At 40.4% G+C, this 14,294-nt stretch overlaps 1 protein-coding gene across 3 annotated transcripts in view; it reads left to right on the forward strand.

Moving 5' to 3' along the window:
- Window positions 1–14,294, forward strand: part of Agk (acylglycerol kinase) — a 94,887-nt gene that overhangs the window by 32,475 nt on the left and 48,118 nt on the right. For all 3 annotated transcript variants that reach the window (XM_031381644.1, XM_031381641.1, XM_031381643.1), the window contains exons 3-4: window positions 7,478–7,517; window positions 12,600–12,679. In XM_031381644.1, the coding sequence (XP_031237504.1) occupies window positions 7,478–7,517; window positions 12,600–12,679 (120 nt within the window). The remainder of the gene's footprint in view (window positions 1–7,477; window positions 7,518–12,599; window positions 12,680–14,294) is intronic.

Genomic DNA, 14,294 nt, shown 5'->3' on the forward strand with positions numbered 1-14,294 from the left:
GAACAGTCAGGGGCTGCAGACCTAAGTATTACTGTCAGTGTCAGGAATCCATGTTTTGGCAGTGAGCAAATCCAAAAACTCTTTGAATCACAAATCTCATTCAGTAAGTGGGTTCACACATGTTGGCAAGGGCTTGTTGGAAGTGTTTTTAGTTCATTGTTGAATACCCTCCTGCAGGCTTCTTTCTCATTCCTTGTGTAGCTGTTGTATTCAATTCATTGAGTTCTATGAGTTATTATTATTGTTATTTATTATACAACTTTGTCTCTCCTCTCTTCTTTTGTTTTAGCAAATAATAATTCTTGAGGGAACTGCTTTTGCCTTGCTTTATATTATTTTAAAATGTCTCATCCACTGTTAAATTAAGCCCCCAACTAAAAAGCTGCTGACCCCCTGTGTGCACTTTTCCCTAGTCCAGGAGGCTGCCTACACATTTGCGGGTTGTTTGTTAACTTCCTTGTTCTTTACCCATTTGTACTCAGCAACACAACTATAGTGGACTTTGATGCCAGCCATCGCCTATATGGCTCTTGCTTTCTTTTATATAGTTTTATGGCATTGAAGTGAAGACATTGGCACTTAGTACATATCAACAATATTTTCCTTCTTTATGCAACTTCAGGACTGTAGAGAGTTCTTTATCATTTTGTGCTTGAGAGAGTTAAGAAGATATAAATTTCCTTGGTGTCCATCATATGGAGGCCCAGGAACATGGAAAGATGCTATCCATAAAAACAGAGATACTAGAGTGGAGGCCCCCATATCCTTTCAAGCATTTGAACTGTCCCCTTGGGGTTCTAACCTGTCTTACTTACTTTTTTTCCCTAAAGAACTGAACATTTTTTTAGGAAGGAAAGCTTGAACATTCTTCCAAGTAGGCTGCACTTCCCTCTGCTGTGTCGAAGCTCTATCTCGTAGGCATAAGTGATGTGGTCACCGTTTTTCTCACATGTAACAGGGCCCGTGCGGCAGCCTTCACCTCCTTGGAAGGGGAGTCTAGGTCAAGAGGAGGGGTTGAACTGTGTAATTGGGAAATACTCTCCTTCTAGTCACTGGCTGAGATGCACTATTTGTGTTGCTGTTACTTTTTTCTCTATCCCTTCTTCATCAACAAGAAGTGAGTGTAGCCCCTGGCAATGTGATGACTAATTATTTTAGGAAGCTTGAGTAAGTCACCACGGTTGCTGTAAACATCTCAACTTGAAATCTGTTTTGTGCAAAGCAAAGACAGTGTTTGCATGCACCAAGGGAAAACTGGTGGTAGAAATTGCTGAACAGTTTGCTTCTAACTGTAGTGGAAAATATCCTTTTAGGGAAATAGGATGGATCAGTGTAATTTTTCTCTTCATGTAAAGCTGTTATTGAAGTAACAACTTATCTTATTTTGCAGTCCTAAAGTAATAAATAAAACATTTATGGCTTGGAATAAATTGAGAGCATCCTATTACCTGTAGTAGCAGGCAAGTTCATATTCTTTTAAAGCCTCAGGCAGTAACATCAGCAGATTTTTTTTGTTGTTGTTCCTTATTTTCTAATCCAGAAGCTTCTAATTCCTTTGTATCAAAGAGCTTCCATTTTGGTTCTGAGTAGGGACCCTTTCTGAAATGACTACATTTTGGAGAGCCTCTTGTAAATTGTATTTGTCATTAGTGCCCAGTAGGCACCATGCTATATAGAAAGAACATGGGCTGCCAGTTGATGTACAGTCAGTTTTCTGTGTTTGGTAGCTAGGTCTCTGGCTCACATTTAGACTCTTGATCCATTAGGTATTTAGAATTTTCTGACACTGGAACAGTTCTAGGGCTTAGTGATATACAGAAAGAAACTCCTTTTGGTTTTTGAAGAGTACCAGTTGCATCCTGTTCTTCATGTGTATGCTCACACACAGTCTGAGGTCCTGACCTGGCAGCATTCCCATGACCGTGTGGGGTTTTCTTCCTTGTCCTTGGCTACACTGGAGAACTGTCTCAGATGATCTGGTTCAGGATTGCCAGGAACTCAGACAAGAATAGCCTTCAGTTTCCCTTCAAGGACGAAGTGTGCCTTCTGAGCACAGTGAGTCAATTTTCCTGTTCAAACATTTGCCACTTATTTATTAACAAGTATTCATTGAGTTCCCACTGTCTGCAAGAGTCTGGGCTGTGGGTTGTACAGGAGAAAATACTGGCAAATTATCCTTTATTTAAATAAGTTATTTAAAGGAAGACAAGGTGAGTAGTTTCATGTGTGGTTGGTTGAAGGCAGGGTGGGTTTGTATTTTTTTTTTCTTCTCCAAATCTGTATTAGTTGGTTTTCATAACTATGATTAAAATAATGGACAGAAACAACTTACAACAATGGACAGAAATCTTATTTCAACTCACTGTTTCATATGGGTTACAGTGTATCATTCTGGGGAAGGCATGGTAGAGGGAGCATGTGGATGAATTAGAAGGCAAGAGAGTGTGGGCTGGAACCAAGGACCGGATCACCTTCAAAGGCTGACCCCATAGTGACCCTTCAGGCAGCTAGGCACTACCTCCTAAGTGCCATAGCTTTCAAAACAGCACCACAAGCTGGGGACTGAATGTCTGAAACACAGACCTGCTAGAGATATTGCAGATTAAAACATACCATCTGGGGAGAGATAAAATGACCAACTACTTGGAGGTCTGAACTTTTTAGGAGAAGCAAAACATGAAGTATAAAAGCAGTATCAAAGGGAATGATGGGAAATAAGGAAAATTTAATCCTTTTCTTGGTTATCCACCAGATCCTTCTCTTTGTCTTCCTTCCTTCCTTCCTTCCTTCCTTCCTTCCTTCCTTCCTTCCTTTATTTTTTCTTTTATTGAAAAGATTCTTTTCTCATACAATATATCCTGATTACAGTTTCCCTTCCCTCTACTCTTTCTAGTCCCTCCCCACCCCCACCCCTTCCCCTCTGGATCTATTCTATTTCTGCCCGTCATTAGAAAAGAACAGGCTTCTAAGATACCAACCAAACATAAAAAAAAAAAAACAAATTATAATAAGATAAAACAAAAACTATCATATTGAAGTTGGGCACAGCAACCCAACAGGAGGAAGAGAGTCCTAAGAGTAGGCAAAAGAATTAGAGACCAACTTGTTCTCATAGTCAGGAGACCCATAAAATCACTAAGCTAATAGCTAAAATATATATGCAGTGAACCTATGTAGAACCATGTGGGCCCTGTGCTTGCTGCTTCAGTCTCTGTGAACTCATAAGCACTTTGCTTAGTTGATTCAGAGGACCATGTTATCCTGGGGTCCTCCATCCACTCTTTCTCTCTCCTCTTCTTCAGAATTCCCTGAGCTCTGATGGGAGGGATTGGAGGGAGACCTCCAATTTAGACTCTCTGCATACTGTCTGGATATGGGACTCTGCATCTGTTCCCATCTGCTGCTGGAGGTAGCCTCTCTGATGATGACCAGATAAGGCTCTGATCTAGGAGTATAACAGAATATTACTGGGAATCATTTTACTGGTTTTTTTGTTTGTTTGTTTGTTTGTTTGATTTTTAAGATCTGTCAGGTTTGGCTTTACCTTAGGTCTCTGGGCTATCTAGTTTTTGGTTCTTGGTTATCCAAGCAATGTTGGGGTGTGAGTTCCTTCCTGTGGAGTGGGCCATAGGTCAAATCATACATTGGTTGGTTATTCCTACAAGGTCTGTGCCACCATTGCCCTAGCATATTATTCAAAGATAGGTCAAAGTTTTGTGGGTGGGTTGGTGTTCATGTTTCTTTTTCTGTAGCCTACAAAGTACCTTCCTATACTAAAGAGACTAGACTATAGGAGTAAGGGCTCCATGTAGGCACCAGTTCGACTTCACTATGTTCAGTGAGGTGTGTGGGTGACTGGCAACACCCCATCCCATGATAGTTTGCAGAGAGCAGCCTTTTGTCTTAACAACAGCCTGGGTTGTTTGGGGATTTTTGTGGGATCCTCTTGGCCAACTGCTCAATTGAATGTTCACTAATTCTACCACTGGAAGTCTTACCTGGCTATAAGAGATAGCCAATTGAGACAATATACTCCCCATTACTAGGAGCCTCCATTAGGACCCCCTTCATAGAGTCTAGAAAGTTTCCACTGTACTAGGTCTCCATACCACCCTTCAAGTACCCCTCAAGTCTAGCCAAACTCTCTCCCTCCACCCCTTCTCTTCCCTCACCAGATTCCTCATTGAATCCCTACAGACTCCAGTCCACTCACAAAGTCTGTTATAATTACTCCTCTTAGGGAGATTCCCCTAGATCCCTCCTCTCTACCTAACCTTTCTGAATTGTAGCTGTTATCATTTACTCAATGATAAGTGAATATATACCATATTTATCTTTCTGGGTCTAGGTTACCTCACTCAAGATGAGTTTATCTAGTTCTATCCATTTGCCTTCAAATTTCATGATGTCATTTTTTTTAACAGCTGAGTCATGCTTCATTATGTAAAGGTACTACAATTTCTTCATCTGTTCTGTTGAGGGACATCTCAGTTCTTTCCAGTTTCTGGCTACTATGAATAAAGCCACAGGGAACATGATTGAACAGATGTCTTTGTGTTAGGATGGAGTGTCCTTTGGGTATATCAAGAGTGGTATAGCTGAGTCTTGATGTAGATTGAGTCCCAACTTTGTGAGGAACCACCATATTGATTTCAGTGGTAGCCGTATGAGTTTGCACTCCCACCAGCAATGGAGGAGTGTTCCTGTTGTTTCACATTCTTGCCAGTGTTAGCTGTCACTTGTATTATTGATCTTAGCCATTTTGTCAGGTGTAAGATGGAATTTCAAAGTAGTTTTGATTTCCATTTCTTTGATGGATAAGGATGCTTAACATTCCTTTAAATATTTCTCAGCCATTTCTGATTCCTCTATTGAGAATTCTGTTTAGATGTGTAGCACATTTTTAAATTGGATTATTTGGTTTTTTGATATCTAATTTATTGAGTTCTTTAGTATTTTGGATATTAGCACTTTATCAGATATAAGGTTGGTGAAAAATGTTTTCTCTATTCTATAGGCTGCCTTTTTGTCCGATTGACAGTGTCCTTTGCCTTACAGACACTTCAGTTCATGAGGTCCCATTTATTAACTGTTGATCTTAATGCCTGAGCTATTGGTGTCCTGTTCAGGAAGTTGTCTCCTGTGCCAATGTGTTCAAGGCTACTCCTCACCCTCTCTTCTGTCAAGTTCAATGTGTCTGATTTTAGGTTGAGGTTTTTGACCTACTTAGATTTGAGTTTTGTGTAGGGTGATAGATATGGTCTATTTTCTATTTGCATTTTTCTACATGTGGACTTTCAGGCGGTGCCTGCTGGAGTTGGGGGATGGGATTCAGCTGCAAGTCAGGGGAGGGAAGTTAGAAGGCATGGCCTGTGGAATCCACAGACCTCTCTACAGCTTTTACTGTTCATGTTACAGTATCTACCTCATCATAGTCACTTCATTTTTTCTGTTTTTGTCACATGGTTATATTCTCTGAAACTCTAGCAAAACTGTATTTCTGAAAGATTTTTGGAATTTCTTAAAGTAGTTATTAGAGCTTAATATATAGATCATCAACATATAGTTGACTATATCTGTAGGTTTAGCATCTGTGGACTGAACCCATTGTAGATTAAAAAGTATTCATAAGTATTAAATCTATACTGAAGATGTATGTATTTTTTTCTTGTCTGTGTCTGAACAACACAGTGCAAGTGTTTATATAAGTAGCCTTTATCTTGTATTAAAAGTTGTGAGTAGTGATTTGGGTATCTGGTGGAGGAGCGGTGTCTTAGAGCTATTCTTGTAGATCACTGGAGGACTGTCCGTCTCAGTTCAAGGACTCTTTTTCTTTGAGAATGCATTTGTGTTTTGACAAACGTCCTGATTCAGAGAATAAGATCAAGATAGTTTATGTGATTTAGATATTAGAGTTAACTGTGATCATATTGGGATTTTCTTTGTATAGACTAAGTCAGTACATATTCTGACTTTTCTATAGGCAGCATGTTCCATTTTGTACATTAGATTAATATTCTTTTGATTTTGAAGAATATTCTGAAAGATGAGGCAGTATTAATAATGATGAAAGGTTGGGGAGGGGAGAAGGTTGCACAACTCCCCTGCCACCTGCGCTGATGTGCAGAGTTACATAGCAGGTGGGGCCTGAACCTGGCTGTCAGGGCCACTTATGGACTAGCCCTCATAACAGATCAGCACCTCTCAACTCTATTAATGTGTGCTTTTGAGGTAATGGAGCCATTATACTTTCCATGGAACATTGTTTCTAGCTCTCGGGTCATTCACTATTTTGGGGTATTGTGTTGCTTGGCTGTGGAAGACAGGTTAACAGGCAACAACGGTGGCAAAAATCTAGTATTTTTATTCTCATTCATCCCTAATTATCAGTCCTGAAATTACTCTCAGTTGCCAAATTTCAGGTCTCCAATGTTATAATGGTGATCAAGGAATATATGTAAAGTAACCCTTTTTTCCTTTAAAATCTTTTTTCTTTTTTCTTTTTCTTTTTTTTTTTTTTTTTTTTTTTTTTTTTTTTTTTTGGTTATTTTCTAGCAATACCAGGTGTGTAAGTGCAGACTTGGGTGTGGAAGATTGGCCTTGGCCTCTTCCAGCAATCAGAGCCCACTTAGTGTGCTCTCATGACACACTCTGGAGACCTTTCATGTTAAACACATGTTTGTATTCTGAAAGAATGTTTTCATATTTGGAAGCCAGACTTTTACCTCCTGTTTCCATTCATGTATAATAGAGTATCTGATAGTGCTATAAAAAAGAGGACTCAGATGAAACAGTAGCAGAAGCCCCTAAATATCAAATTCATCGTTGGCAAATGACCCAAGTAATATCCATTGGGTAGAAAACCCCAAGACATGTGTATTAGTTTCCTTTTGTTGACTATTAACTTAGTTTTACACGCCGCCAATATTTATCATTCTATTTTATGGGCCAAACTCCAAGGGTTAGAAGACCTGCCATTCCTCCTGAAGGCTCTAAGGGGAAGAGCTACTTCCTGACTTTTCCAGGTTGGCAGGGCTGTCAACAATCCTAGGCTCACAGCCTTTTTCATCTTTAAGGCCAGGAGGTGACCATCCTCCCAGAGTCACATGTGTTGTGATCATAGCCATAAAAACTGCTCTTCATGAAAGACCTATCAGATAATTCCGGATGCTCTCCCTGTCCTGAAGCTCTAAGTTAATCTGCACTTTCTGTTGCCATATGGAGCTACAGATCTTTAGGTTATGGACATCAGACTCTAGATGTGTCAGGGGTCTGGGTCATTTTTCTACACACCAGAATGTAGAAATAGCTAACACAAGCTTTCACTCAGAGAATCTGTTTCCTGAATATGCTCCTGATTTGAGATCAGGTTTTTAAGAAATCTTCACTTAGGTACTTTTTTTAAAACCTATCAATTCTATTTGGGTCTTAATCTCTAGGAATGCTAATGCTGGGTCTCTTTTGTTTGCTTTGATAGTGATAACCTGCTGAGAAGAGCAGCCTGTGAAGAAGCTCAGGTAATGCCATTTCCTGTGATAAAATTAAATTGCCCTTATCTCAACGGTGCAGAAGACACAGCCACTCCAGGGACTTTCTTACATGGGGTCTTGCATCAGCGCAGTGTGACTATTTTCCCTCCACCTCCAGATGGATCAGGCTGTCAGCCAACTCTGAGTGGAATGGGTGGAAGTTAGCCATCTGGTGAAGAACAGTGCTGACGCCCACCCTGTTAGGCTTGTTTACTTCTGGATCACTCCCAAGAACACATAACTGGACTGGCTGAAGAGCTAGGAATTCGAGTGTGTTTACAGTTATCCTTGAAGATCTGGCTAAACCCTGACTCATTCTTGATGGAATAGCCCCCAGGGATATTGGTTCAGAGCAGATTTTACCTCTGAAAGTTGTCTTGTTAAAATTATTTTCTTCTACTTTTAAAGCCCATCTCACTAACTTAGCTGATTCCTAGCACTGCACTGCCATCCAGTTCCATGAGATGCTGCTTAAGCATTAATTTATCTGGCTGTGGTGACCCTGATAGCTGAGTTATAAATCCTTTCAGATTTAAGACCCCTGGCTTTGCTCTCTTCCCTATTTGTAATTTGTACCCTACAGATGGATTTCTGTGACTCAGTGCCTTTTTGTTATATGCCATTTAAGCTTATGATGTCAGAAATGCCTGAAGAGATGTATCAAAGTTAAAATGGCAGAGAACGAACGCATTTAGTAGAAGTGGGTATCAAACCTCATGTTTGTTTCTGAATTATTTTCATAGATGATAGTGACAATAGATACTATTAATAAATTCATCTTTGGTTCCAAATATGTTTTAAAGAATTTGATTTTATTTCTGCACAGATGTACCATCTAGTGTAGCTTCAAGTTATTTTAAAAATTAATTTAAATAAGCCTTAAATTTTATTTCTAAGATCAGCAAGATGGTTCACACCTATAAATCTAGCTTCCAGGAAGCTGAGGCAGGATTGCCATGTGTTTACCTCCTGGGTTGCATAATAAGTTTCAGGCCAGCATAATATATGCTGTGAGACCCTCAAAAAATAAGCTATCGGATTATTTTTGAGTCTCAGTATGATACTCTAGAACATGTATATAATGCTTAATGATCAAATCAAGGTAATTATTGAATAAACCTTAATATTAAGTTCCAGGTAGTTCTGCCGATACGCCCCCCTCTTAAGGTGAATCCTCTGCATGTGTTCTTTCTGAATTCCCCAGAAACAAGGTCTTGTTAGGGACTTTCCCCACATACTGACCCCTTACTGTTCTAATCCTTCAGTCCTCTGCACATGTTTAGCACCTTCCATGTGACTAAAGGTGGATTAATCCTCACAGTTTCTACTTTTCTTGTGGTCTTTTTATAGTTTAAATTATTGAGTGATTTTTTTAAAAATCATGTAAATTCAACTCTAGTTTTTACAAACTTCTTAATCTACTCAGGACTTGACGCTTGACTTTACAAGTCTGGTTAGGAATTCTTGGGACTTGGAAATGAGGATAAGGAGGGGCAGTCTAGTGCTGTAGATCTGGATTTGGTTACAGAGCACTGAGGTCCTAGTTAGGGTTTCTGTTTCTGGGAAGACATACCACCATGACCAGAACTCTTATAAAAGAAAACATTTACTTGGGGCTGGCTTGCAGGTTCAGAGGTTTAGATTATTGTCATCAAGGCTGAAAGCTTGGCAGCATGCAGGCAGACATGGTGCTGGAGAGGTAGCTGAGTAAGAGAGAGCCACACTGGGCCTAGCTCGAGCATCTGGAAGCTCAAAGCCCACTTACGAGGTATACACTTCCTCCATCAAAGCCAGACCTCCAATAATGCTACTCCTTATGACTCTCTGGGGGCCATTTTCCCTCAGACTACCACATTCCACTCCCAGGCTCCCATGGGCTTGTAGCCATATCATAATGCAAAATGCAGTTAGTCTAACTTTTCAAAAGTCCCTATAGTCTATCACAGTTTCAACCATGTTTAAAAGTCTGCAGTTGAAAGTCTGTGATACTCACGGCAGTCTTTTAACTATAACCAGTAAAATCAAAATGAAAAAAAAAAAAAACCAGAAAAAAGCAAATCACGTACTTCAGTGGCACAGGGCATACATTACTATTCCAAAATGGAGGAAAGGGGAGGATAATGAGGAAGTACTGAACCAAAGCAAGACAGAAAACCAGCTGGGCTACTCCAAACCCTGCATCTCCATGTCTGCTGTCAAATCACTCTTTAGAACTCAAACTCCTTTCACTTTTTTTTTTTTTTTGACTGCAACACAATTCTTTCTCTTGGGCTGGTTCCATTCCCTGTTAGCATCTTTCCTTGACAGGTATCCCGAAGCTCTGGCATCTTCAACATCTTGGGGTCTTCAAGGCTGTCCAGGCCTCACCTTTACAGCCTCATGCAGTGGTCTTTCTAGGTCTCCAAGAAAGGACATCTGCATATACCTGGCCTCAGAGGCTTTCCTTAGTCGTGGAGGAAGATTCTCTAACTCTTTTCTTGTTGTCCTTGACTCTATAAATGTAGGTACCATGTGGCTGAAGCTGCGAAGTTCTGCTGCTTGCATGAACTCCTTATTCAAATACATTTTCTCCAGCTTTCTGTTTTTGGTAGTTTCCTTTACTGCCTAAGTTTGGCTGTTCTGGAACTTCCTTTGTAGACCTAGGCTGGCCTTGAACTCTGAAATCCCCTTGCCTCTACCTCCCCAGTGCTGGGATTACAGGTATGTGGCCCTAGCCCTAAACTTTTATTTAATTCCTTTTTATAAATTGAAAGCTTAGCTGGCTGGGGTCTTGCTCTGAGGTCACCACTCCCTTTATTCTACTTAGCTTCATGCTTTTCTTTAATCTGTTTACACTCCCTGGGGCCCTTTTTCTCCCTCAACTGTACATTTTGTATTTTTCCTTGCTCAGTTTAAGTCTTTTATTGTAGGTTTGCATAAGACTGGCTACTATTAGCCACAGAAGACAGTCAATGCTAGGTTGTTTGGGAATGTCTTTTGCCAAAACATTTAATCAATAATTCCTTAATTTAGCCTCAGGCAGATTTTTTTTGGACAAGTGCAGAAAACAGCCACATTCTTCATCAAAATATCATAAGAACAGTCTCTAGGCTACATAGTAATATTTTCCTCTGAAACTTCTTAAGTTGTGCTCTCCTAGTTCAAGTTAACCCCAGCACCACTATCTTCTACCATCCTACTCGTATGGCTCATTAGGACCAGTTTAAAATGTCCAATGGCTTTTTTAGTCCAGAGTCCCAAAGTGTTCCATATTCTTCTAGGCAAAACCAGTGTCAAGCCTGTCATAGCAATACCCCATTCTAGAATTCATTCAAAGGTTTCCTCCATTGTCATCATGGCAGGAAGCATGGCAGCATGCAGGTAGACATGGTGCTAGAGAGGTAGCTGAGTGAGAGAGTGCCACACTGGGCCTGTCTTGAGAATCTGAAACCTCAAAGTTCACCCCTCAGTGACACACTTCCTCCACCAAGACCATACCTACTCCAACAAAGGCAGGCTTCCAACAGTGCCACTCCCTATGAGTCTATGGGAGCCATTTTCATTCAGACCTCCACAGCTGAGTTAGTTACTTCATTCCTGGTCGAATCCTAGAGTGAAATGGATTGGAACAGACCAAGTTATGATATTTGGAGATTTAGCCAAAAAATGTCAAGATACAAGAGTAAAAAGAGAACAGAAGTGATAATGGGTAGTTTGTGTGTGTGTGCGTGTGTGTGTGTGTGTGTGTGTGTGTGTGTGTGTGTGTGTGTGCGCGCGCGCGTGCACGTGCATGTATTTGTGTCTGCATTTGTTTATGCAGGTATGTATGGAAGCCAGAGGTTAGCATTGGCATGTTATTCTCCCAGGCTTTCCCTAGCATTATTGAACGTGGAGCTTACTATTTCCATTAGACCCTCTGGCCAGGGAGCCACCGGATCCTCCTGGTTTCATCTCCCAGCACTGGGGTTATAGATATACACTGACACTCTCAGTTTCTTACCTAGATACTGGGGATCTGAGCTCAATTTCTTTTTGTTTTTTTGTGGGTTTGTGTGTGTGTGTGTTTGGTTTTTTGAGACAGGGTTTCTCTGTGTAGCCCTGGATGTCCTGGAACTCACTCTGTAGACCAGGCTGGCCTCGAACTAAGAAATCCACCTGCTTCTGCCTCCCAAGTGTTGGGATGAAAGGCATGTGCCACCACTGCCCGGCTTGAACTCAATTTCTTACTCTTTCACAACAAACACTTTACTTTTTATTTACCCACTGAGCCATCTCCCCAGCATAGAGGCTTGTTTATTTAGAAGTAAGATTGTAGAAAGGATTTCTAATGGACAGTCAGAGAGGAGGCCGATTTAGACTGAGTTGTTCAATACGACATCTTTCTATAAGTTTTCCCCTCTAATCTTTGCTTTATGCTTCTTTTCTAGAATTCTGCTGCCATAGCCCAGACTCATTTCTCAACACCCAAGACCTGAAGCTTTGGGACTTTTTAGTGTTTTGCTCTCACTCTTCTTCTGTCAGCTCTCTTCTCCAGTTAGGATATCTCAGTAGTAGCCCCCTTCTGTTGCTGTTCTGAATCCTCACATTTAATCCTTTGCGTCTTGATTCTATTCAGCTCTAGAGCCAATAGAGTAGAAAAGGTTTGAGCACTGGGTTTCTTCTGTGTATACAGATGGCAAAAATGAACTGGTAACAAGGACTCCTGAGGAATAAGTTTAGTATAGACTGAGGGAGAAAGGATTGTAGCATGAAAACTGAAGCCACACTTAAATGTCCCTTCTCAGAGCATGTGTCCTTGCAGGATGTATGCTTGTAATAAAGTTGGGAAAAGATACTAACTACCACTGATAAGGAAAGCAAGCCTTTTATTCTATTGTAAAACTGGGCCTATCTTGTCATTGAATAACAGCATGCTTTTGTTATGTTGCTTGTGGTGATTCTGTTATGGAGATCATGAATGGGCTTTTGCTCTTTGGCTGGAAGTCAATTCTTTGGGGATGACAAAAAAAAAAAAGAAAAAAAGAAACAAACACATATGATCAATAGTTGAATAAAGAATTTAATTGAAAACTTCTCTTTTTTCTTTTTCAGGTGTTTGGCAACCAGCTCATTCCTCCCAATGCACAAGTTAAGAAAGCTACTGTGTTTCTCAATCCTGCAGCTTGCAAAGGGTATTTCAGTTTGTGACTTACTGTATTTAGTTTTTCTAAAGGCAAAGGACAAAATCTCCACAAAGGCAGGTGTTAGACTGTGTAGGTCTAGAATGACTAGGACTGATTACTCTACAGCCATAGGAGTTATTCTCAAGTGGAAGTAACCATGCTGCCAATTGATGATGTTCCTCAAACCCCAGGGTTTATATCAGCTTGTGAGTGGTCCTACTGGGAATGATTGTTCTCCTGCTTTGCATACACAAATGAGAGGTCTAGAGCACCGTGGGCTCTGGAGGGCAGTGTATTCTTTACAAAGTAGGGAACCTTCTGCTGGTCTTGGAGGAGAATGTTCACTCTTCCCAAACCAGGGTGTGGCCCATAGGGCAGTAACCTAAGGATAGGAATGATAGTTCCTCAGTAAGTGCTGCATGAAAGGATTGTGGGAAATAAGGTGGGAAGGGCAGTGGGGCTTTTGCTAGAAGTGGCGTATTTATTGGTTAGTTGATTGTACCCGTTCTATCACCCTGAAATGCAGGGTGCTGTGAAGGCAAGGAAAGTGTGTGGAAGAACTCAAAATTGCCATACCTGGGGGAAAAAGCTACAAGCAGGAAAAAAAAAGTTTACAGTGTTCGTTAGGTTGCTGGGAATATAAATGCAAAGGCATCATTGATTGCTTTAAAGAAACAGTTTAAGAATTACCTTTAAAAAATAGAATGAAAAAAATTGAAGAGGGGAAAAATACTTATTATTGTTTCCAGTGTCCAGATCAGTTGTGTTTTGAGTAATTTGTATTCAAGTAATTTGTGAATATATACTAGGCTGGATACTATAAGACTGAAGTCACACTATATCAGTAATGAGTAGTTGAGGCTGGATTTATAAGTGTTTAGGCACTGTTGTCTGAAGCAAAAAGAAGTAGGGGCTCCAAAGTCAGTTCTGTGGGATCTTTTGGGGAAGTTTGAGCATAACTTCATATAAGAGATGTATTGACCTCTTCTGTAAGTTGTACCCACAGATTATGCAGAGTAACTTTGCTTAGTAGAATATTGCTAGACTTGGTTAAGGCCACTTCCCTTCTCCATAAAAACACCAATTTTTATCTCAGTAATAAATGATACAAGTTCTTAAACAGCACAAGCAGAACACCCAGTATACCAGTACATCAGTCATTATGACTTGGTGAGGGCAGTAGAGAGCTCAGTGTCTGTGTATGTGTCTGTGTGTCTGTGTGTCTGTGTGTGCGTGTCTGTATGTCTGTGTGTATTTGCTCTGCTTCTAGAATATTCTGAGTTACTTAGCCTCCTAAATCTTCAGTTTACTCAGCTATAAAGCCAAACAACATAAAAGACACACGTACATTAAGAACCACAATGTATTTAACATATCTAACAATATGATGTATTTGTGTTAAATGCTACAGTGCTTATGAGTGTTAATTGTTTATAGAGGCCTGCTGCTGCTGCTGTGGTGATGAGGATGATGATGATGATGATGATGTTTGTGTCTAGCTGAGTTCATAATATTCTCCACTTTGTACTCTAATTTTTCCCAAGAATTCTTACAAGCCTCCTGTCTTAGTCAGGGTTTCTATTCCTGCACAAACATCATGACCAAGAAGCAAGTTGGGGAGGAA

The sequence above is a fragment of the Mastomys coucha genome, unplaced genomic scaffold, assembly GCF_008632895.1.
Source record: "Mastomys coucha isolate ucsf_1 unplaced genomic scaffold, UCSF_Mcou_1 pScaffold20, whole genome shotgun sequence".
Classification (NCBI taxonomy): domain Eukaryota; kingdom Metazoa; phylum Chordata; class Mammalia; order Rodentia; family Muridae; genus Mastomys; species Mastomys coucha.